Source organism: Phaseolus vulgaris, chromosome 5, assembly GCF_051622355.1.
Source record: "Phaseolus vulgaris cultivar YP4 chromosome 5, ASM5162235v1, whole genome shotgun sequence".
Lineage (NCBI taxonomy): Eukaryota > Viridiplantae > Streptophyta > Magnoliopsida > Fabales > Fabaceae > Phaseolus > Phaseolus vulgaris.
In genome coordinates this window covers 5,747,242-5,773,695 of record NC_143502.1, presented here as the reverse complement: position 1 = coordinate 5,773,695, position 26,454 = coordinate 5,747,242, and the positions used below count along the sequence as shown (strand labels likewise).

Genomic DNA, 26,454 nt, shown 5'->3' with positions numbered 1-26,454 from the left:
TTATTTTTAGAAAATATTTGTGATTAAGACTTTGAAAAGAATTTAGATTATCTAATAAATATACATGAGTTCTCTAACAAATAGTATTGGCCACCAAACTATGAGATATAACTTGAATTAAAGATATACGTAGTACATTATAAGAAAATTATTAAATAATTTATACATCAATAATTTTTTAGTTTTTAAAATAATATATAATTTAGTGAATATAATAACTAAATATTATTTATCTTTAAGATGATTTCTCTTTAATAATTATCTAGTAATATAATATTTATATTTCTATAATAAATATTTAATTTTATATAATTAATATTTAGTTTTATGTAATTTGATATAGTTAATATTAATAATAAAGAAGGTATCATAATTCATGTCAACAAACGGTATTATAAACAATAGTGTTATACAAAAATATTTAATGTTAAAATAACTAATATTTAATGTTATAATAATTAATACTTAATGTTATAATATTTAATAATTATTGTTAATATTTACGTTTTATATTAAATATTTAATGCTGTACAGCTAATACTTATTGTTATATAATTAATATATTGCTTGTATAAATAATATATTATTTGATTTAATTACTACGTACTTTTATATAATTAATATTTTCACTTATATAACTAATATTTAGTTTTATATAATTAATATTCAATATGATTTAATTAACACAACTTTTATAAAGTTAATATATACTCCCTCTTTGACTACCATTTTATTTTATTCCAATTTTATTATTATATTTATATTTTATTTTATTATTTTAAAAATATATGAGAGGAAATATTTGTCGTGAGACGTTTTAATTTTATATCATAACACTATTTTTAAATTCAAAACTAAACGCGAAAACAACAATTTAATCAAACTTATAACAAAACTATAAAAGAAAAAGAAAAAGAAAAAGAGAATAGCATGATTTTGTTCATTCAATAAAAAATTGAAAGGGAAAAAAACGTACTAGAAAAAAGTGCACCGCCAGTGGGAGTGAGAGGGGTTAATCTATGAGAAAGAGAGAACTTAGGCAGAAAAGACGAGTAACGTTAGTCTATGAGAGAAAGAGTGTGAAAATGGATCGGGAGAGGGAGAAACAAGCGAAACGCATACGTTTTGAGATTTGACTGGGAGGGTAAAAATAAGAGGGTAGTGGTAATGCAGGATATGGAGGGAAGTGGCTGACGGTGGTGGTAAAGGATAAGAATGATTTGACTAAGTCTATCTGTGAGTCCAAGGCAAAGAAAAGAGAAACATATTTCATTATAGTTTCTTCTTTTGTATATAATATTTTTCATGATAAATGTTGATTGAACAATTGAGGATGAATTTTTGGTTTATTACTTAATGATGTCACATGTGTTGTAATGATAAAAATAAAAAATTGAGATCTCGCACATGTGTTCTCGTTAGCATTAATAATGAATAAGTCACTAATTTTTTTTTGAAAGTTATTTATTGGTTATGTACTTGTTGAGTTGGATTGATGGATAAATTAAAAAAAACATATAAATTTTACTTATGAATTATTATTTGGCATAAAATTGAGTTAATACGAATTTTTTCATATACAAAATTAAAGTAGTCTGGTGACAATCACTACAAGAAAAAGTGCTTTTAAAAACTAAATTTTTGGTTTCTAAAATGATAAAATTACTCACTAACTTAATTAGAAACTAATTTAGAAACTAATAGTCTTAAATGGCTAAAATCATGGTCGCTAATTTTAGATACCAATTTAGATTCTAGTTTAGAAACCAATTTAGTGACCATTAAATAAAAACCAATTTAGTGACCAAATATGTAGAAACTAATTTAGTGACCAAATATGTAGAAACTAATTTAGTGACCAAATATGTAGAAACTAATTTAGTGACAAATTATATAAAAACCAAATTAACAACCAATTTTATTTAAACCAATTTAGTGACCAAAGTATATAGAAACTCATTTAGTGACCAAATATATAAATACTAAAAAATGGTCACTATATTGGTCTCTAAATAATATAATTTATTATAAAATATTATTTTATTATTTTTATTATTATTTTTATTATTATTTTATTATTTATTTATTTATTTATCAAGTATAAAAATCAATACATTTGATGTATCAAGTATTAAAATTTACACAACTGCACCTACTATCATACTCACTCTTACTTTATCTACCCTCTACCAACTATAGTTTTAGTTCCTAGTAGTGAAACAAAAAAGATTGGCATAATTGGGATAAAACTACATAAAAAAATAGAATAAAAGGGCTTCATAGCTCATGAGAGTGACACATATTATAATCCTGCAGCAACAGCTATGCTGACATTGACAACTTATAACAGTTATTTCTCTTGTTAGAAGTAATTCTATGCAATGTAGAAGCTAATAGTTGCTGTCAATAATTACAAATGATTCAAACAAGGCACTTGAAAAGTAAAAAGCTTAATCTATCATTTTTTTGTGTGAACTTTATTCCATGAAGAGCCTCTATATAATCATCTACCTGTCAAAAAATATAAAATAAAATTTATTAGCAAGATTATAATTTAAAATATATATAGAATAGTGTAACAAAATTACCTTGATAGTGCAACAGCTATGCTGTCATTGACAACTTATAACAGTTATTTCTCTTGTTAGAAGTAATTCTATGCAATGTAGAAGCTAATAGTTGCTGCCAATCATTACAAATGATTCAAACAAGGCACTTGAAAAGTAAAAAGCTTAATCTATCATTTTTTTTTGTGAACTTTATTCCATGAAGAGCCTCTATATAATCATCTACCTGTCAAAAAATATAAAATAAAATTTATTAGCAAGATTGAAATTTAAAAATATATATAGAATAGTGTAACAAAATTACCTTGATAGTGCAACAGCTATGCTGTCATTGACAACTTATAACAGTTATTTCTCTTGTTAGAAGTAATTCTATGCAATGTAGAAGCTAATAGTTGCTGCCAATCATTACAAATGATTCAAACAAGGCACTTGAAAAGTAAAAAGCTTAATCTATCATTTTTTTGTGTGAACTTTATTCCATGAAGAGCCTCTATATAATCATCTACCTGTCAAAAAATATAAAATAAAATTTATTAGCAAGATTATAATTTAAAAATATATATAGAATAGTTTAACAAAATTACCTTGATAGTGCAACAGCTATGCTGTCATTGACAACTTATAACAGTTATTTCTCTTGTTAGAAGTAATTTTATGCAATGTAGAAGCTAATAGTTGCTGCCAATCATTACAAATGATTCAAACAAGGCACTTGAAAAGTAAAAAGCTTAATCTATCATTTTTTTTTGTGAACTTTATTCCATGAAGAGCCTCTATATAATCATCTACCTGTCAAAAAATATAAAATAAAATTTATTAGCAAGATTGAAATTTAAAAATATATATAGAATAGTGTAAAAAAATTACCTTGATAAGGACTGAGTGGTTGACTGGGTGGTTGTGTTTCATCCTCATCTTGAGTTTCCTCAAAACTTTGTGGCATTGATTGACGATTAATGTTATTCATCCATTGTCGAATCATTGCATTGTTTTTCTCAAAAAGTTTCTCAATATTTAAAATTTTGATTTGAAGCTCGTCTCTTTCTTTCTTAACTAATTCCATATCTCTTTTAAGTTCATCAAGCTCTTGACTTTGGGGGGAGGGGGGGAATTACTTGTGCAGATGCACTTTGTGTTAAGTCTTCAAATTTACGTGTAAATTCTGCCTGTTAACATCAATAGAATATTGATCAAGAAAACAAACATATATTATTCTGTATGATGTGGAATATACAAATCTGTATGATGTAGAAAAATCCTTCAATGACTGATCAATTTGATATGAATATGCAAAATGTGTATGATGTAAAAAATCCTTCTATGACTGATCATTTTGATACTATTTTGTAGATGAACTCAAAAGAAAAAAAATTTCAGGACCAAATCCAAGTCATTCAGCAAGCTGTAGCAGCAAAAGAAATTCAGTTTGTGAAATTGCAGCAGGCAATGCAAGAAAAAGCAAAAACGACTTGTCAAGAATCTACCAAGAAAGAGGACAAGTAATTGTTCATAGAGCCTAATTGTTTATAATTCCAAGCACGTTTCAAAATGTGTTTCTTTATTATCATTCTTTTCCTATATATATATATTATATATATATATATATATATATATATATAGTTCCCAGAAGTCCTAGGACAAGGAGATTATGCAGTTAGAGTCCGAGAGAGAGAAAATAATACAAATTAGAAAATGAACTGACGCAGCTCATGGACAAGTACACTTCCAACCAATCACAAGGGAACCATTTATCTCAAATGAATGGATGCTAAGTAACATTAGTAATGAATAGCAGTACAAAAAAGTGTTTAAAGCCAGAATCATTCACATATTTTCTATCCCTTGCTTTCATTTGAAAGTTGAAAAATGAGAGCTGACATTTGACAAACCTCACTGACATCAGAACTTTGTTCTCATTTTACTCTTAAATGTAGTTTTTATTCTTATTATATATTAGATTGGATATTGGACAAGGAACGTATGCATGCAACACGAAACTATAACATGTTTATTTTATTTAGTGAGTGTTGTAGGAGGACACATAAACCCGACTGTGACTTTTGGGTGTTCTGTTTTGTTACACAATGTGTATAAACGCCAGCTAACCTATTGCATATTGTATTTAACAGATAATCTTAACATTGAAAATAATATGCACAACAAAAAATGTGATGACTGAAAAGTTTCCATAATTCGCATTTCCAGAGACGAATCATATTAAATCCACGATAGGATGTTATTTATGGATTAAACAAATTATAATTATATTAGGTTTTTGGTTTAGTGTCTTTACATGATATTATTTAAGATTGTAATTTGTTTAAGAAATCAAGAACACTATTTTGTGGATCTAATATGCGCTCTCGAAATATGTGTTATGGAGATTTTCCATTCATTATAGTTTTTGTGTTCATTTTCAATGATTATACAAACTTTTACAAGGAAAATGATACTACATGTTTAATTCATATGAAGATACGTAAATGATACTTTTTTAGTTTCTATATGAGATTTATGTTTTAATATACTATAATATTTATATATAATGTACATTTATAATTTAATTGCTCAAATGTTTTCCCAATCCATGTGAACTAGTATGCACAATAAAAAATGTGATGAGTGAAAAGTTTCCATAATTCACATTTCCATAGGCGAATCATATTAAATCTATGATAGGATGTTCTTGATAGGTTAAATAAATTATAATTATTTCAGGTTTCTGGTTTAGGATCTTTAAATGATATGATTTAAGATTGTAATTTGTTTAAGAAATCAAGAGCATTATGTTGTGGATCTAATATGCACTTTGGAAATATGTGTTATGGAGATTTTCCATCCATTATACTTTTTGTGTTCATTTTCAATGATTATACAAACTTTTACATGAAAAATTATACTAGATATTTAATTTAGTTCTTTTATATTCATATGAAGATATGCAAATGATATTTTTTAGTATCTATATATGAGATTTAAGTATTAATATACTACAGTGGTTATATATATATATGTATGTATTTAAATATGTAATTTTTCTACAAAGATTTGTAGAAAATGTACATTTATAATTTAATCGTTCAATTTTTTTCTCAATCCATGTGAACTAGTATGCACAACAAAAAATGTGATGACTGAAAAGTCTCCCTAATTCACATTTCCAGAGACGAATCATATTAAATTCATGATAGGATGTTCTTAATGGATTAAACAAAATGTAATTATTTTGGATTTCGAGTTTAGGGTCTTTACATGATAAGATTAAAGATTGTAATTTGTTTAAGAAATCAAGAACACTATTTTGTGGATCTAATATTGTGCTATGGAAATATGTCTTGTGGAAATTTCGCAATCATTATATTTTTTGTGTTCATTTTCAATGGTTATTCAAACCTTTACCAATCCATGTGAACTAGTATGCACAACAAAAAATGCGATGACCGAAAAGATTCCATAATTCACATTTCCAGAGACGAATCATATCAATATCAAATCCACGATAGGATGTTCTTTATGGATTAAACAAATTATAATTATATTAGGTTTTTGGTTTAGGGTCTTTACATTATATGATTTAAGGTTGTAATTTGTTTAAGAAATCAAGAACACTATTTTGTGGATCTAATATAAGCTCTAGAAATATGTGTTATGGAGATTTTCCATTCATTATATTTTTTGTGTTCATTTTCAATGATTATACAAACTTTTACATAACAAATTATACTAGATATTTAATTCATTTCTTTTATATTCATATGAAGATATGCAAATGATATTTTTTAGTATCTATATATGAGATTTAGGTATTAATATACTACAGTTGTTATATATATATATATATGTGTATATATATATATATACACACACACACACACACACACATATATATATATATATATATATATATATATATTGGTATTTAAATATGTAATATTTCTACAAAGATTTGTAGAAAGTGTACATTTATAATTTAATCGTTCAATTTTTTTCCCAATCCATGTGAACTAGTATGCACAACAAAAAATGTGATGAGTGAAAAGTCTCCATAATTCACATTTCCAGAGGCGAATCATATTAAATCCATGATAGGATGTTCTTAATTGGTTAAACAAAATATAGTTATTTTGGATTTCGGGTTTAGGGTCTTTACATGATATGATTGAAGATTGTAATTTGTTTAAGAAATCAAGAACACTGTTTTGTGGATCTAATATTGTGCTCTGGAAATATGTCTTGTGGAGATTTCCCAATCATTATATTTTTTGTGTTCATTTTCAATTGTTATACAAACTTTTTTTTAGTTTTTATATGAGATTTAGGTATTAATATACTATAGTATTTATATATATATTTTTAAAAGAATGTATTTAAATATGTAATTTATGTAAAAAAAATTGTAGATAATGTATATTTTTAATTTAATCACTCAAATTTTTTTACCAATACATGTGAATTAGCATGCACAACAAAAAATGTGATGACTGAAAAGTTTCTATAATTCAAATTTCTAGAGGTGAATCATATTAAATTCATGATAGGATGCTTTTTGTAAAAACTATCATTTATTTTCGATTAATTATATATAGTATATTGGTTTATCATTGAACTCATGAACACAACTAATGATTTTAAGTAAATACATGCCAATTTGATAATGTTGTTGAACTATAATAGGTTTACATTTTAAGTAAATAAAATGTTGAAAATAATGAGAAGATACAACTATAATTTAAGTAGGTAGCAATAAATAGACTAGAAAAACTAATAATTATATGAATAATTATTTTACCAAAACAAAATGGAATAATAGTGTGTGAAACCTAGAAGATAATATACAACCACCTTTTATATATATATATATATTTAATTTTCATACATAAAAAAAATATTTTTGAATAAAAGAAAATGGAACACTAGTACTCGATCAACCACAATAGATTTTATTACTTTCCATGTTTATGAAATTTATAGGATTAAAGCATTGGAGGCCAATAGTTTTTACCAGAATCTCTTGACGGTGAAATAGTTATCCAAAAAGACTATTGTGTATTTTTACATGCTTAAAACATGAAGAATACTTGTTATGATTTAGGAAATATAACTTATTCTAGAATACAATATTTAATTTCATGATTGATGCAAATGATTAAGGAAAACAACCTTTGAGTTTTCATTATGCATTTCATAAATTATATAACCTAATGATATTTTTTTTAATATTAGACAACTGCTTTGTATTCATTCTAAAATAACTCCGAAGACATTATAACAGATTACTTCGGAAGGCAAGTGTTATTTTATCTTAAAAAAAAGAGTGATTATAATTTATACAAATGAATAAAAGTTGTAAAAAGTTTTAAAAAACATTGTTCTTATTGAAATGAAGGATAAATCATGGAAATGATGAAAAAAATATCTTACCTTGACAATGCTTGACCATGCTCCTCAATTACATCATTATCATTCCATGCTCTCAATTACATCATTATCATTCATGATATCTTTTACGTAAAACCTGCAAATTTATTGTTCATTATAGTTTAGTTGAAATCATGGTGGAGAAAGTGGAATAAAGTGCCCATAAATCAATCAAATTAAAATTTTGTGTGTTTAGCGTATGGTAAATCAACTTAGAAAGTATAGTTTATGAAATTAGAAAACAATCTATAGATGTAAAATTGGACCATAGATTGATTTATCAAGAAGTTACCCATTTAATAACAAAATCACTAATTCAGAAAATAAAATATTCCAAATTTTATTTTTTGTGAGCAAATTCACAATAAGAATCGTCACAATCAAACTAAAAGATCTAAATTATATTTCACTACATTGATCCAATCAAAATTATCAATTAAAGGCAGAGAAGAACATCTACTATAAACTAGTTCACAAATTGATGTGATACAAAAGTCAACAAGTCAATAGAAAAAATATTAACTAAAATATAGAAACCATATTTTATTATTATATCACAAAGTTTGAAAAATTGAATTTTCCTGGTCAAATACAGAGATCTTACATTTCACAACATAGATCCAATAAAAAAAACATGCAACTGAAAAGAGTTAGAAAAATCTACATGAGGGAAAAAAAGGAAAGAATTCCTACAAGACAAGAAAAAGTGTCAATAAGATTATTTTTAGAAAGCCAAATTCTTGTTTATGCAAAAAAAGATTTATTATCTCTTCACTTTTGAAATTTGGTAACAATAGTTGTTATAAATCTCCCATCAAAGGCAAGATATACAAATTCAAAATTTGAATTTACCTTAAAATCACTTAGGGATGATCAAGATCTTCCTAGATCTGACTACCATGCACTCCTTCTGCATCCCAAAGTCATAACCTAGTTTTCTATAGTTTTTGGTTTTCCAAAAAAAAAACATTGGTAAAAAATCCACTTAAAAATAAGAGAACAAAAAGTATATGATCTATCAATGGTGTGTTCAAGTTGGTGGAGAAAGCTGTTATGTAGAAATGAAAAGAATGTAGTAATGGTAGATAAAGAATTTTGAATAAAAAGGATTGTGAATAATGAGGGTAGGGTAAGGCATAACGACGACTAGGTTAGGCAAATGAAAGGGAAGATAGGAATGAATGTTGAGAAGTAAAATAGATGAAGACATTTATACTACCCTGAGATATGTTACATATATATATAACTAAGAAATAGTAATTCAAAAAGAGTTTTATTTGAAAAAAAAGGAGAAAATAATAAATATTGAATTCATGTAATTAATATTTAATTTATTAAATTATCTTAAATTTAATGCAATTAATTAATGTTTTACATTTATATAATTAATATATAAGTTTATGTAATAAATTTTATAATAACTGGCTTTAGACATTGAAGCAGTTTAAAATTAAATTAATTGACCCAAAGTCATGCGTTACGTTTTGTTTAGTGTTTCTTTTCCTTATATATAATAAACATAAAGACATAAGTGTGGTTGAATTGTGATTCCTGTTTGGACTGTCGTCGCCGACCATTGGCCAAAGAGCAGTGTGTCTACAATGGTAGAGAGAAGTGAAAAGAATCGTTAGAGATAGTGAAAAATGAGGCTGAAGGTTATTTCAAATGACAAGTCATGTTATAAAATTTTGAAACTCATAGTATTTTACGGAGGTTATTAAACCCATGGTATTTTGTAGAAGTTCTTAAACGCATGGTATTTTACGTAGGTTTTGAAACTCATGGTATTTAACCGAGGTTTTGAAACTCATGGTATTTAACCGAGGTTTTGAAACCCATAATATTTTATACTCATGATATTTAACAGGGGTTCTGAAAGGCTTTTCATAATGTTTAAAAAAACCAAAGGGAACACGTTTCCCAATGATGGTTTAGCGGTGGAAACTACAACTCTAGTTAAATGACTTAATAAAGGTTTTAATCTTGAATAATGTAAAAATAAACCTTCTTAAAACCATTAGTCCCACTAATTAAAAAAAAAAACTTAGTACAATAAGTACACAAATTACTATTAGTTATCACATGTATATTATTATTATTACACTATAAACTAATTTTAAAGACAACAAATAATTAATTATTATATTAACTAAGTTAGATATTATTTTATAAACTAAAAAAAAATATTAGTAGTTATTTAATTATTTTTAAGTCTCATAAGTAAACATAAAACTTATAACAATTATACTGGAAAAATTTTCTCCTCATATTACAATTATTTTTTTTATTCTTATTATTATTAATATTTTATTATTTTTAATACTATTATTATGATTAATAATAATAAATAGTAATATTAATAATAATTTGAATTTCGGTTTTAGAACTAAGGTTTGGTTTGAATTTCGATTTATAAACCATTGGAAGTGAGTGATTTAGACTTAGGACCATGTTGCGAATATTCCTTAAAACCATATTTTGTTTAGTGAGAATATAAAATAAGACTAAATGTATAATACATTTGGAATCGGAAAGCATAATTTTTTTAATTTTTATATTTTTTAATTTTATCAATTGATTAATTAAATATACTTTAAAATATCCACAATTTTAAAACACACAAACTAAAATAACCATAATTTAATAACTGTTGGCTATATTAAAGACATTTAATTAAATATGGTTTAAAATATTCATAATTAAAAACCAGATTTTTATTATTTTGGGTCACATTGTGGTTTATTTTTTGTAGAGGTCATTGTCACAAGACTGTAGCTTAAATATCCATGAATCGAAAATAGTGTTCTATAGAGATTTATAAATCACATTTATAAAAAAAAAAATTTAAACTTTTAGTTGACATTCATATGTTTGTGACCACTTTTATACTACAATTTTATTTAATACATTCTAAAGGCAATACTTAAAACAATATGATATAAATAATCAACGGTTTTATAAATGTGGTCTTTTGTAGTATTTAAATCGCACTTGTAAAATCGTTGCATTTTCTATATTTGGATAACAATTGTATATATGTGACTTAGTTCAGTGTTGTCTAAATAAAAAGTGATGTAGTATATATTGATGCATTGTTGTTTCTTGTATCTCATGAGTCCATTGCAATCATTTTTTGTCATTCTTGTAGATTTTGCATTGCATTCCTTAACTTGCATTGGAAGCTTTTAAAATTAAAATATCGACATTGCAAAATATAAACTTTATATGTAAATTACCCTTTGTGTTTAGGCATATAAAACTCGGTAATCACCTAAGTCTACCAATTTTAGTTTTATTTTAATTCTAGAAAATATTTGTGATTAAGACTTTTGTTAAAAATCTAGATTATCCAATAAATATTAAATATACATGAGTTCTCTAACAAATTGTATTGGCCACCAAACGATGAGATATAACTTGACAAAATATACATTCAATGTTCATACATATTATATTACGAAAAAGCCATTAAATAATTTATATACTAATAATTTTTTAATCTTTAAAATAATATCTAATTTAGTGAATATAATAAGTAATTATTATTTATTTTTATGATATTTTCTCTTTAATAATTATTATTTATTTTTATGATGATTTATCTTTAATAATTATCTAGTAATATAATATTTATATTTCTATAATAAATATTTAATTTTATATAATTAATATTTAGTTTTATGTAATTTGATTTAATTAATCCTATCTTTCATGTAGTTAATATTAATAATAAAGAAGGTATCATAATTCATGTGTCAACAAACGGTATTATAAACAATAATGTTATACAAAAATATTTAATGTTATAATAATTAATATTTAATGTTATAATAATTAATACTTAATGTTATAATATTTAATAATTATTGTTAATATTTACGTTTTATATTAAATATTTAATGCTGGATAACTAATACTTATTATTATATAATTAATATATTGCTTGTATAAATAATATATTATTTGATTTAATTAATACGTACTTTTATATAATTAATATTTTCACTTATATAACTAATATTTTGTTTTATATTATTAATATTCAATATGATTTAATTAACACAACTTTTATAAAGTTAATCTATAATACCCCTCTTTAACTATCATTTTATTTTATTTCAATTTTATTATTATATTTATATTTTATTTTATTATTTTAAAAATATATGAGAGGAAATACTTTTCGTGAGATGTTTTAATTTTATATCATAACACTATTTTTAAATTCAAAACTAAACATTGCAAAGTGAGGCTTGAGGAGCATTGCACAATGACATCTTTTTTCTCTTGATCATCTTCACTTTTATCCCATCAAACATCTTTTTTGTTTTATATTTTTTTATTCAAAATTCAAAATATGAGAAGTCGTAGTTTCCTTCCAAAACCATGAAACCAACCAATAAGTGTTGTTTTTCAATTATAAAGTAGAAAATGGAACTCCAATGTTTGAATTTAATTTTTTTTATTCATTTATGCATGTCTTTGGCATTGTAGGATGACAATATTGTTATTATTGTGTTGACACAAATAACACGATAAAATACACGAAGACAATAATTTAATCAAACTTATAACAAAACTATAGAGGATTCCCCTCTTTAACTATCATTTATATTTTATTCCAATTTTATTCTTATATTTATATTTATATTTTATTATTTTAAAAATATATGAGAGGAGATATTTGTCATTTTGTTAGAAGTTTTAATTTTATATCATAATAGAAGAGATAACACTATTTTTAAATTAAAAAAAATTAAATTCAAAACTAAACATTGCAAAGTGAGGCTTGTTGAGCGCATTGCACAATGACATCTTTTTCTCCCCGTTCATCTTCACTTTTATCCCATCAAACACCTTTTTTTCATTTTCTATTTTCATATTCAAAGTTAAAAATATGAGAAGTTGTAGTTTCCTTCCATAACCACGAAACCAACCAATAAGTGTTATTTTTCAATTATAAAGTAGAAAATGGAAATGCAATGTCTGAATTTACTTTTCTTTTTTATTCATTTATGCATGTCTTTGGCATTGTAGGATGACAATATTGTTATTATTGTGATGACACAGGTAATAAAATACACGAAAACAACAATTTAATCAAACTTATAACAAAACTATAAAAGAAAAAGAAAAAGAAAAAGAGAATAGCATGATTTTGTTCATTCAATAAAAAATTGAAAGGGAAAAAAACGTACTAGAAAAAAGTGCATCGCCAGTGGGAGTGAGAGGGGTTAATCTATGAGAAAGAGAGAACTTAGGCAGAAAAGAGGAGTAACGTTAGTCTATGAGAGAAAGAGTGTGAAAATGGATCGGGAGAGGGAGAAACAAGCGAAACGCTTACGTTTTGAGATTTGATTGGGAGGGTAAAAATAAGAGGGTAGTGGTGATGTAGGATATGGAGGGAAGTGGCTGACGGTGGTGGTAAAGGATAAGAATGATTTGACTAAGTCTCTCTGTGAGTCCAAGGCAAAGAAAAGAGAAACATATTTCATTATAGTTTCTTCTTTTGTATATAATATTTTTCATGATAAATGTTGATTGAACAATTGAGGATGAATGTTTGGTTTATTACTTAATGATGTCACATGTGTTGTAATGATAAAAATAAAAAATTGAGATCTCGCACATGTGTTCTCGTTAGTATTAATAATGAATAAGTCACTAATTTTTTTTTGAAAGTTATTTATTGGTTATGTACTTGTTGAGTTGGATTGATGGATAAATTAAAAAAAAACATATAAATTTTACTTATGAATTATTATTTGGCATAAAATTGAGTTAATACGAATTTTTTCATATACAAAATTAAAGTAGTATGGTGACAATCACTACAAGAAAAAGTGCTTTTAAAAACTAAATTTTTGGTTTCTAAAATGATAAAATTACTCACTAACTTAATTAGAAACTAATTTAGAAACTAATAGTCTTAAATGGCTAAAATCATGGTCGCTAATTTTAGATACCAATTTAGATTCTAGTTTAGAAACCAATTTAGTGACCATTAAATAAAAACCAATTTAGTGACCAAATATGTAGAAACTAATTTAGTGACCAAATATGTAGAAACTAATTTAGTGACCAAATATGTAGAAACTAATTTAGTGACCAATTATATAAAAACCAAATTAACAACCAATTTTATTTAAACCAATTTAGTGACCAAAGTATATAGAAACTCATTTAGTGACCAAATATATAAATACCAAAAAATGGTCACTATATTGGTCTCTAAATAATATAATTTATTATAAAATATTATTTTATTATTTTTATTATTATTTTTATTATTATTTTATTATTTATTTATTTATTTATCAAGTATAAAAATCAATACATTTGATGTATCAAGTATTAAAATTTACACAACTGCACCTACTATCATACTCACTCTTACTTTATCTACCCTCTACCAACTATAGTTTTAGTTCCTAGTAGTGAAACAAAAAAGATTGGCATAATTGGGATAAAACTACATAAAAAAAATAGAATAAAAGGGCTTCATAGCTCATGAGAGTGACACATATTATAATCCTACAGCAACAGCTATGCTGACATTGACAACTTATAACAGTTATTTCTCTTGTTAGAAGTAATTCTATGCAATGTAGAAGCTAATAGTTGCTGCCAATAATTACAAATGATTCAAACAAGGCACTTGAAAAGTAAAAAGCTTAATCTATCATTTTTTTGTGTGAACTTTATTCCATGAAGAGCCTCTATATAATCATCTACCTGTCAAAAAATATAAAATAAAATTTATTAGCAAGATTATAATTTAAAAATATATATAGAATAGTGTAACAAAATTACCTTGATAGTGCAACAGCTATGCTGTCATTGACAACTTATAACAGTTATTTCTCTTGTTAGAAGTAATTCTATGCAATGTAGAAGCTAATAGTTGCTGCCAATCATTCAAACAAGGCACTTGAAAAGTAAAAAGCTTAATCTATCATTTTTTTTTGTGAACTTTATTCCATGAAGAGCCTCTATATAATCATCTACCTGTCAAAAAATATAAAATAAAATTTATTAGCAAGATTGAAATTTAAAAATATATATAGAATAGTGTAAAAAAATTACCTTGATAAGGACTGAGTGGTTGTGTTTCATCCTCATCTTGAGTTTCCTCAAAACTTGGTGGCATTGATTGACGATTAATGTTATCCATCCATTGTCGAATCATTGCATTGTTTTTCTCAAAAATTTGCTCAATATTTAAAATTTTGATTTGAAGCTCGTTTATTTCTTTCTTAACTAATTCCATATCTCTTTTAAGTTCATCAAGCTCTTGACTTTGGGGGGAGGGGGGGGGGATTACTTGTGCAGATGCACTTTGTGTTAAGTCTTCAAATTTACGTGTAAATTCTGCCTGTTAACATCAATAGAATATTGATCAAGAAAACAAACATATATTATTCTGTATGATGTGGAATATACAAATCTGTATGATGTAGAAAATCATTCAATGACTGATCAATTTGATATGAATATGCAAAATGTGTATGATGTAAAAAATCCTTCTATGACTGATCATTTTGATACTATTTTGTAGATGAACTCAAAAGAAAAAAAATTTCAGGACCAAATCCAAGTCATTCAGCAAGCTGTATCAGCAAAAGAAATTCAGTTTGTGAAATTGCAACAGGCAATGCAAGAAAAAGCAAAAACGACTTGTCAAGAATCTACCAAGAAAGAGGACAAGTAATTGTTCATAGAGCCTAATTGTTTATAATTCCAAGCACGTTTCAAAATGTGTGGATAGCGTTGATTAGTGAAATTTGGAGGCATAGGAACAACTGTTTATTTAAAGGTGGAGTGGTTGACCACATTGAGGTGTTCTCTTTGGCACAAATTAAGGCTTGGTCCTGGATCTCTTCAAAGGTACTGTCAGCTAATTTCTCATTCTCTGATTGGTGTCTTGAACCTTTGGTTTGTATGCATTCAATTTAGTTTTGATATGAGGATTGATCATTGTTATTCTTTGTTATTTTGATAGAGATGGGTTTGACTGTAGGAGGTTTTGTTGACTGATTTGTAGTTAGAAAGGTAATTTGTGAACATCATTTTACTGTATAAGTATATTTTTAACTTAATCACTAATTTTTTTTTACCAATCCACATGAACTAGTTTGCACAACAACAAAAATGTGATGACTGATAACTTTCCACAATTCACATTTCAGAAGCGAATCAAATTAAATTCATTATAGAATGCTCTTGATGGGTTAAAAAATATCATTTATTCTCAATTCATTATATATACTATATTGGTTTATCATTGAACTCATGGAGACAACTGGTGTTTTAAGTAAACACATGACACAACAATTTTGAGAATCTTGTTGAATTATAATACGTTGAAAATTCAAGTAAATAAAATATTGACAATAATCATAAGATACAATTATAATGTAAAGTAGTTAACAACAAATTTAAAATAGAGTAGAAAAACAAATAATTATATGGATATTCATTTTATCAAAACAAGAATGGAATAATAGTGTGTAAAACCTTGACGAGTTTTTCTTATTTAGTATCATTTTAATTTGACTTTGAAGTAATTTTAGGTTATGAATTTATTAAAGCAGTATTGTTTTCTAATTATAATTATCTGACCTGCCTTATTTTATTTTAGTTCTTAAATTGACTTTCTTCTTTTCACCTTAACCATAATTGACATTAATGTTTGTTCAATGATAAATTAACATTGTATGATTTTATTTTTCTTGTTATTTTTTTTTCTTGTTATGATATGATTGAAGATGGTAATTTGTTTAAGAAATCAAGAGCATTATGTTGTGGATCTAATATCAACTACATATTTAATTCATTTATTTTATATTCATATGAAGATATGCAAATAATATTTTTGTAGTTTCGAGATTTAGGTATTAATAAACTATAATAGTTATGCATTATATATATATAAACATATATTTAAATATGTAAGTTTCCTAAAATGTTTTGTAGATAATGTATATTTCTAATTTAATCACTCAAGTTTTTTACCAATCCATGTGAACTAGTATGCACAACAAAAAATGTGATGACTGGAAAGTTTCCACAATTCACATTTCCATAAGCAAATCATATTAAATCCATGATAGGATGCTCTTGATGGGTTAACCAAGCTACCATTTGTTCTCAATTCCTTATATATAGTGCATTAGTTTATCATTGAACTCATGGAGAAACCTGATGGTTTTAAGTAAACACATGCCACAACCAATTTGTTCCATAATAAATTAACACTATATACTTTTATTTTTCTTTACATGATATGATTGAAGATGGTAATTTGTTTAAGAAATCAAGAGCACTATGTTGTGGATCTACTATGCATTCTGGAAATATGTGTTGTGGAGATTTTCCACCCATCATATTTTTTGTGTTCATATTCATTGATTATACTAACTTTTACTTTGAAAATCATACTACATTTTATATTCATACGAAGATATGCAAAAGATACTTTCTAGTTTTTATATGAGATTTAGGTATTAATATACTATAATAGGTATGAATTTTATATATATATATATATATAAATACAATTTTGATATATATATCTATATATATTAGCAGATATTTAAATATGTAATTTTCCTAATTTTTTTGGAAGATAATATATATTTTTAATTTAATTACTCAATTTTTTTACCAATTCATCACTAGTATGCATATAAAAAATGTTATGACTGAAAAGTTTCCATAATTCACATTTTCAGTGGCGAATCATATTAAAATCATGATAAGATGCTCTTGATGGGTTAAACAAACTATAATTTGTTCTCAATTCAATATATATGCATTGGTTTATCATTGAACTCATGGAGAAACCTGATGGTTTTAAGTAAACACATGCCACAGCTAATTTGTTTTATGATAAATTAACACTATATCTTATTATTTTTCTTTATATGATATGATTGAATATGGTAATTTATTTAAGAAATCAATAGCACTATGTTGTGGATCTAATATGCACTATGGAAATATGTATTATAGAGATGTTCCATCCATTATATTTTTTGTGTTCATTTTCATTGATTATACTAACTTTTACATTGAAAATCATACTACATATTTAATTAATTTCTTTTATATTCATACGAAGATATGCAAATGATACTTTTTAGTTTCAATAAATAAATAAATATATATATAAATAAAGATATGAATACAATTTTAATATATATGTAATTTTCCTAAATTCTTTTGTAGATAATATTTATTTCTAATTTTATTACTGATTTTTTACCAATCCATGTGAACTAGTATGCACAACAAAAAAATGTGATGACTCAAAAGTTTTCCTAATTCACATTTTTAGAGGCTAATCTTATTAAATCCATTATAGGATGTTCTTGATGGGTTAAACAAATTATAAATATATTAGGTTTCTGGTTTAGGGTGTTTCCATGATATGATTTAAGATTGTAATTTGTTTAAGAAATCAAGAACACTATTTTGTGGATCTAATATGCGCTCTAGAAATATGTGTTATGGAGATTTTCCATCCAATATATTTAGTGTTCATTTTCAATGATTATACAAACTTTTACCAATCCATGCGAACTAGTATGCACAACAAAAAATGTGATGACTGAAAAGTCTCCATAATTCATATTTCCAGAGACGAATCATATTAAATCCACGATAGGATGTTCTTGATGGATTAAACAAATTATAATTATATTAGGTTTTCGGTTTAGGATATTTACATGATATGATTTAAGGTTGTAATTTGTTTAAGAAATCAAGAACACTATTTTGTGGATCTAATATGCGCTCTGGAAATATTTGTTATGGAGATTTTCCATCCATTATATTTTTTGTGTTCATTTTCAATGATTATACAAAATTTTACATGGAAAATTATACTAGATATTTAATTCATTTCTTTTATATTCATATGAAGAAATGCAAATGATATTTTTTAGTATCTATATATGAGATTTAGCTATTAATATACTACAGTGGTTATATATATATATATATAGGTATTTAAATATGTAATTTTCCTACAAAGATTTGTAAGAAATGTACATTTATAATTTAATCGTTCAATTTTTTTCCTAATCCATGTGAACTAGTATGCACAACAAAAAATGCAATGAGTGAAAAGTCTCCATAATTCACATTTCCAGAGGCGAATCATTAAATCCATGATAGGATGTTCTTAATGAGTTAAACAAAATATAATGATTTTGGATCTCGGGTTTAAGATCTTTACATGATATGTTTGAAGATTGTAAATTTTTTAAGAAATCAAAAACACTATCTTGTGGATCTAATATACGCTCTGGAAATATGTCTTGTCGAGATTTCTCAATCATTATATCTTTTGTGTTCATTTTCAATGGTTATACAAAGTTTTACATGAAAAATCATGCTACATATTTAATTTCATTTATTTTATATTCATATGAAGGTATGCAAATGATACTTTTTTTTTTAGTTTTTATGAGATTTAGGTTTTAATATACTATAGTAGTTATATATATATATATATATATATATCTTTATAATAGCAGATATTTAAGCATATAATTTTTGTAAAAAAAAAAATAGATAATGTATATTTTTAAATTAATCACTCAAATTTTTTTACCAAGGCATGTGAACTAGTATGCACAATAAAAAATGTGATGACTGAAAAGTTTCCATAATTCACATTTTCATAGGCGAATCATATTAAATCCATGATAGGATGTTCTTAATAGGTTAAAGTTTTTGGTTTTGGATCTTTAAATGATATGATTTAAGATTGTAATTTGTTTAAGAAATCAAGAGCATTATGTTGTGGATCTAATATGAAGTTTGGAAATATGTGTTATGGAGATTTTCCATCCATTATACTTTTTGTGTTCATTTTCAATGATTATACAAACTTTAACATGGAAAATTATACTAGATATTTAATTCATTTTTTTTATATGCATACGAAGATATGCAAATGATATTTTTTAGAATCTATATATGAGATTTAGCTATTAATATACTACAGTGGTTATATATAGATATTTGAATATGTAATTTTCCTACAAAGATTTGTAGGAAATGTACATTTATAATTTAATCGTTCAATTTTTTTCCCAATCCGTGTGAACTAGTATGCACAACAAAAAATGTGATGAGTGAAAAATCTCCATAATTCACATTTCCAGAGGCGAATCATTAAATTCATGATAGGATGTTCTTAATGAGTTAAACAAAATATAATTATTTTGGATTTCGGGTTTAGGATATTTACATGATATGATTGAAGATTGTAATTTGTTTAAGAAATCAAGAACACTATCTTGTGAATCTAATATGCGCTATGGAAATATGACTTGTGGAGATTTCTCAATCATTATACTTTTTGTGTTCATTTTCAATGGTTATACAAACTTTTACATGAAAAATCATGCTACATATTTAATTCATTTATTTTATATTCATATGAAGATATGCAAATGATACTTTTTTTTAAGTTTTTATGAGATTTAGGTATTAATATACTATAGTAGTTATATATATATATATATATAAGCAGGTATTTAAACATGTAATTTTTGCAAAAGAAAAAATTAGATAATGTATATTTTTAAATTATAATCACTCAAATTCTTTTACCAATGCATGTGAAGTAGTATGCACAACAAAAAATGTGATGACGGAAAAGTTTCCATAACTCACATTTTCATAGGCGAATCATATTAAATCCATGATAGAATGTTCTTGATAGGTTAAATTTTCTTGTTTAGGATCTTTAAATGATATGATTTAAGATTGTATTTTTTTAAGAAATCAAGAGCATTATGTTGTGTATCTAATATGCACTTTAGAAATATGTGTCATGGAGATTTTCCATCCATTTTACATTTTGTATTCATTTTCAATGATTATACACACTTTTACATGGAAAATTATACTAGATATTTAATTCATTTCTTTTATATTCATATGAAGATATGCAAATGATATTTTTTAGAATCTATATATGAGATTTAGCTATTAATATCCTAGTGGTTATATATATATATAGGTATTTAAATATGTAATTTTCCTACAAAGATTTGTAGGAAATGTACATTTATAATTTAATCGTTCAAGTTTTTTTTCAATCCATGTGAACTAGTATGCACAACAAAAAATGTGATGAGTGAAAAGTCTCCATAATTCACATTTCCAGAAGCGAATCATATTAAATCCATGATAGGATGTTCTTAATGAGTTAAACAAAATATAATTATTTTGGATTTCGGGTTTAGGATATTTACATGATATGATTGAAGATTGTAATTTGTTTCAGAAATCAAGAACATTATCTTGTGAATCTAATATGCGCTCTGGAAATATGTCTTGTGGAGATTTCTCAATCATTATAATTTTTGTGTTCATTTTCAATGGTTATACAAATTTTACATGAAAAATCATGCTACATATTTAATTCATTTATTTTATATTCATATGAAGATATGCAAATGATATATTTTTTAGTTTTTATGAGATTTAGGTATTAAACATGTAATTTTTGTAAAAAAAAATTAGATAATGTATATTTTTAAATGAATCACTCAAATTCTTTTACCAATGCATGTGAACTAGTATGCACAACAAAAAATGTGATGACTGAAAAGTTTCCATAACTCACATTTCCTTAGGCGATTAAATCCATGATAGGATGTTCTTGATAGGTTAAAGTTTCTTGTTTAGGATCTTTAAATGATATGATTTAAGATTGTAATTTGTTTAAGAAATCAAGAGCATTATGTTGTGAATTTAATATGCACTTTGAAAATATGTGTTATGGAGATTTTTCATCCATTATACTTTTTGTATTCATTTTCAATGATTATACAAACTTTACATGGAAAATTATACTAGATATTTCATTCATTTCTTTTATATTCATATGAAGATATGCAAATGATATTTTTTAGAATCTATATATGAGATTTAGCTATTAATATACTACATTGGTTATATATATATATATATATATATAGGTATTTAAATATGTAATTTTCCTACAAAGATTTGGAGGAAATGTACATTTAAAATTTAATCGTTCAATTTTTTTCCCAATCCATGTGAACTAGTATGCACAACAAAAGATGTGATGAGTGAAAAGTCTCCATAATTCACATTTCCAGAGGCAAATCATATTAAATCCAGAATAGGATGTTCTTAATGAGTTAAACAAACTATAATTATTTTGGATTCCGGGTTTAGGATCTTTACATGATATGATTGAAGATTGTAATTTGTTTAAGAAATCAAGAACACTATCTTGTGGATCTAATATACGCTCTGGAAATATGTCTTGTGGAGATTTCTCAATCATTATATTTTTTGTGTTCATTTTCAATGGTTATACAAACTTTTACATGAAAAATCATGCTACATATTTTATTCATTTATTTTATATTCATATGAAGATATGTAAATGATACTTTCTTTAGTTTTTATGAGATTTAGGTATTAATATACTATAGTAATTATATATATATATATATAAGCAGGTATTTAAACATGTAATTTTTGTAAAAAATAAATTAGATAATGTATATTTTTAAATTAATCACTTAAATTTTTTTACCAATGCATGTGAACTAGTATTCACAACAAAAAATGGGATGACTCAAAAGTTTCCATAATTCACATTTCCATACGCGAATGATATTAAATCCATGATAGGATGTTCTTGATAGGTTAAAGTTTCTCGTTTAGGATCTTTAAATGATATGATTTGAGATTGTAATTTGTTTAAGAAATCAAGAGCATTATGTTGTGGATCTAATATGCACTTTGGAAATATGTGTTATGGAGATTTTCCATCCATTATACTTTTTGTGTTCATTTTCAATAATTATACCAACTTTTACATGGAAAATTATACTAGATATTTTATTCATATCTTTTATATTCATATGAAGAAATGCAAATGATATTTTTTAGTATCTATATGAGATTTAGGTATCAATATACTACAGTGGTTATATATATATATATATATATATATATATATATATATATATGTATATAATAGGTATTTAAATATGTAATTTTCCTACAAGATTTTCAGGAAATGTACATTTATAATTTAATCGTTCAATTTTTTTCCCAATCCATGTGAACTAGTATGCACAACAAAAAATGTGATGAGTAAAAAGTCTCCATAATTCACATTTCCAGAGGCGAATCATTAAATCCATGATAGGATGTTCTTAATGAGTTAAACAAAATAAAATTATTTTGGATTTTGGGTTTAGGATCTTTACATGATATGATTGAAGATTGTAATTTGTTTAAGAAATCAAGAACACTATTTTTTTGGATCTAATATGCGCTCTGGAAATATGTCTTGTGGAGATTTCTCAATCATTATATTTTTTGTGTTCATTTTCAATGGTTATACAAACTTTTACGTGAAAAATCATGCTACATATTTAATTCATTTATTTTATATTCATATGAAGATATGCAAATGATACTTTTTTAGTTTTCAAATATGAGATTTAGGTATTAATATACTATAGTAGTTATATGTATATATATATATGGTATTTAAATATGTAATTTATGTAATTTTTTTGTAGATAATGTATATTTTTAAATTAATCACTCAATTTTTTTTATCAATGAATTAGCATGCACAACAAAAAATGTGATGATTGAAAAGTTTTCATAATTCAAATTTATAGAGGTGAATCATATTAAATTCATGATATGATGCTTTTTATAGAAACTATCATTTGTTTTCGATTAATTATATAGTATATTGGTTTGTCATTTAACTCATGAAAGAAAAACTGATGATTTTAAGTAAATACATGCCAATTTGAGAACGTTGTTGAACTATAATAGGTTTAGGGTTTAATTTTCATACATAAAAAAAATATTTTTGAATAAAAGAAAATGGAACACTAGTACTCTGAATTCAACCACAATAGATTTTATTACTTTCAATGTTTATGAAATTTATAGGATTAAAGCATTGGAGGCCATGGTTTTTACCATAATCTCTTGCGGTGAAATAGTTATCCAAAAAGACTATTGTGTATTTTTACATGCTTAAAACATGAAAAATACTTTTTATGATTTAGGAAATATAACTTATTCTAGAATATAATATTTAATTTCATGATTGATGCAAATGATTAAGGAAAACAACCTTTGAGTTTTCATTATGCATTTCATAAATTATATAACCTAATAATATTTTTTTTAATATTAGACAACTTCTTTGTATTTATTCTAAAATAACTCGAAAGACATTATAACATATTACTTTTGAAGGCAAGTGTTATTTTATCTTAAAAAAAAGAGTGATTATAATTTATACAAATGAATAAAAGTTGTAAAAAGTTTTAAAAAACATTGTTCTTATTGAAATGGAGGATAAATCATGGAAATGATGAAAAAAATATCTTACCTTGACAATGCTTGACCATGCTCCTCAATTATATCATTATCATTCCATGCTTCAATTACATCATTATCATTGATGATATCTTTTACGTAAAACCTGCAAATTTATTGTGCATTGTAGTTTAGTTGAAATCATGGTGGGGAAAGTGGAATAAAGTGCCCATAAATCAATCAAATTAAAATTTTGTGTGTTTAGCGATAACAATGGTAAATGAAGTAAATTAAAAAGTATTAGAAAGTAAAGTTAGTTTATGAAATTAGAAAATAATCTACAGATGTAAAATTGGATCAAAGATTGATTTATCAAGAAGCTACCAATTTAATAACAAAATCACTAATTCAGAAAATAAAATATTCCAAATTTTATTTTTTGTGAGCAAATTCACAATAAGAATCGTCACAATCAAACTGAAAGATGTAAATTATATTTCACTACATTATCCAATCAAAATTATCAATTAAGGGCAGAGAAGAACATCTACTATGAACTAGTTCACAAATTGATGTGATACAAAAGTCAACAAGTCAATAGAAAAAATATTAACTAAAATATAGAAACCATATTTTATTTATATCACAAAGTTTGACAAATTGAATTTTCCTGGTCAAATACAGGGATATTGCATTTGACAACATAGATCCAATAAAAAAACATGCAACTGAAAAGAGATAGAAAAATCTACATGAGGGAAAAAATGAAAGAATTCCTACAAGACAAGAAAACGTGTCAATAAGATGATTTTTAGAAAGCCAAATTCTTGTTTATGCAAAAAAAGATTTATTATCTCTTCACTTTTGGAATTTGGTAACAATAGTTGTTATAAATCTCCCATCAAAGGCAAGATATACAAATTCAAAATTTGAATTTACCTTAAAATCACATAGGGATGATCAAGATCTTCTTAGATCTGACTACCATGCACTCCTTCTTCATCCCAAAGTCATAACCTAGTTTTCTATAGTTTTTGGTTTTCCCAAAAAAAAAACATTGGTAAAAAATCCACTTAAAAATAAGAGAACAAAAAGTATATGATCTATCAATGGTGTGTTCAAGTTGGTGGAGAAAGCTGTTATGTAGAAATGAAAAGAATGTAGTAATGGTAGATAAAGAATTTTGAATGAAAAGGATTGTGAATAATGAGGGTAGGGTAAGGCATAACGACGGCTAGGTTAGGCAAATGAAAGGAAAGATAGGAATGAATGTTGAGAAGTAAAATAGATGAAGACATTTATACTACCCTGAGATAGGTTACATATATATATAACTAAGAAATAGTAATTCAAAAAGAGTTTTATTTGAAAAAAAAAGGAGAAAATAATAAATATTGAATTCATGTAATTAATATTTAATTTATTAAATTATCTTAAATTTAATGCAATTAATTAATGTTTTAAATTTATATAATTAATATATAAGTTTATGTAATAAATTTTATAATAACTGGCTTTAGACATTGAAGCAGTTTAAAATTAAATTAATTGACCCAAAGTCCTGCGTTACGTTTTATTTAGTGTTTCTTTTCCTTATATATAATAAACATAAAGACATAAGTGTAGTTGAATTGTGATTCTTGTTAGGATTGTCGTCGCCGACCATTGGCCAAAGAGCAGTGTGTCTACAATGGTAGAGAGAAGTCAAAAGAATCGTTAGAGATAGTGAAAAATGAGGCTGAAGGTTATTTCAAATGACAAGTCATGTTATGAAAATTTTGAAACTCATAGTATTTTACGGAGGTTATTAAACCCATGGTATTTTGTAGAAGTTCTTAAACGCATGGTATTTTACGTAGGTTTTGAAACTCATGGTATTTAACCGAGGTTTTGAGACCCATGGTATTTTACGGAATTTTTTATATCCATGATATTTAACAGGGGTTCTGAAATGTTTTTCCTAAGGTTTAAAAAAACCCAATGGAACACGTTTCCCAATGATGATTTAGCGGTGGAAACTACAACCCTAGTTAAATGACTTAATAGAGGTTTTAATCTTGAATAATGTAAAAATAAACCTCCTTAGAACCATTTTTTCTTGTAGTGT

General features: G+C 25.1%; 1 protein-coding gene across 1 annotated transcript in view; it reads left to right on the top strand.

The window, feature by feature from the left end:
* LOC150027443 (uncharacterized) overlaps nt 1-26,454 on the top strand; it is a 62,173-nt gene that overhangs the window by 15,564 nt on the left and 20,155 nt on the right. The window contains exon 6 of the mRNA XM_090302369.1: nt 3,921-4,069. Within this exon, the coding sequence (XP_090158495.1) occupies nt 3,921-4,069 (149 nt within the window). The remainder of the gene's footprint in view (nt 1-3,920; nt 4,070-26,454) is intronic.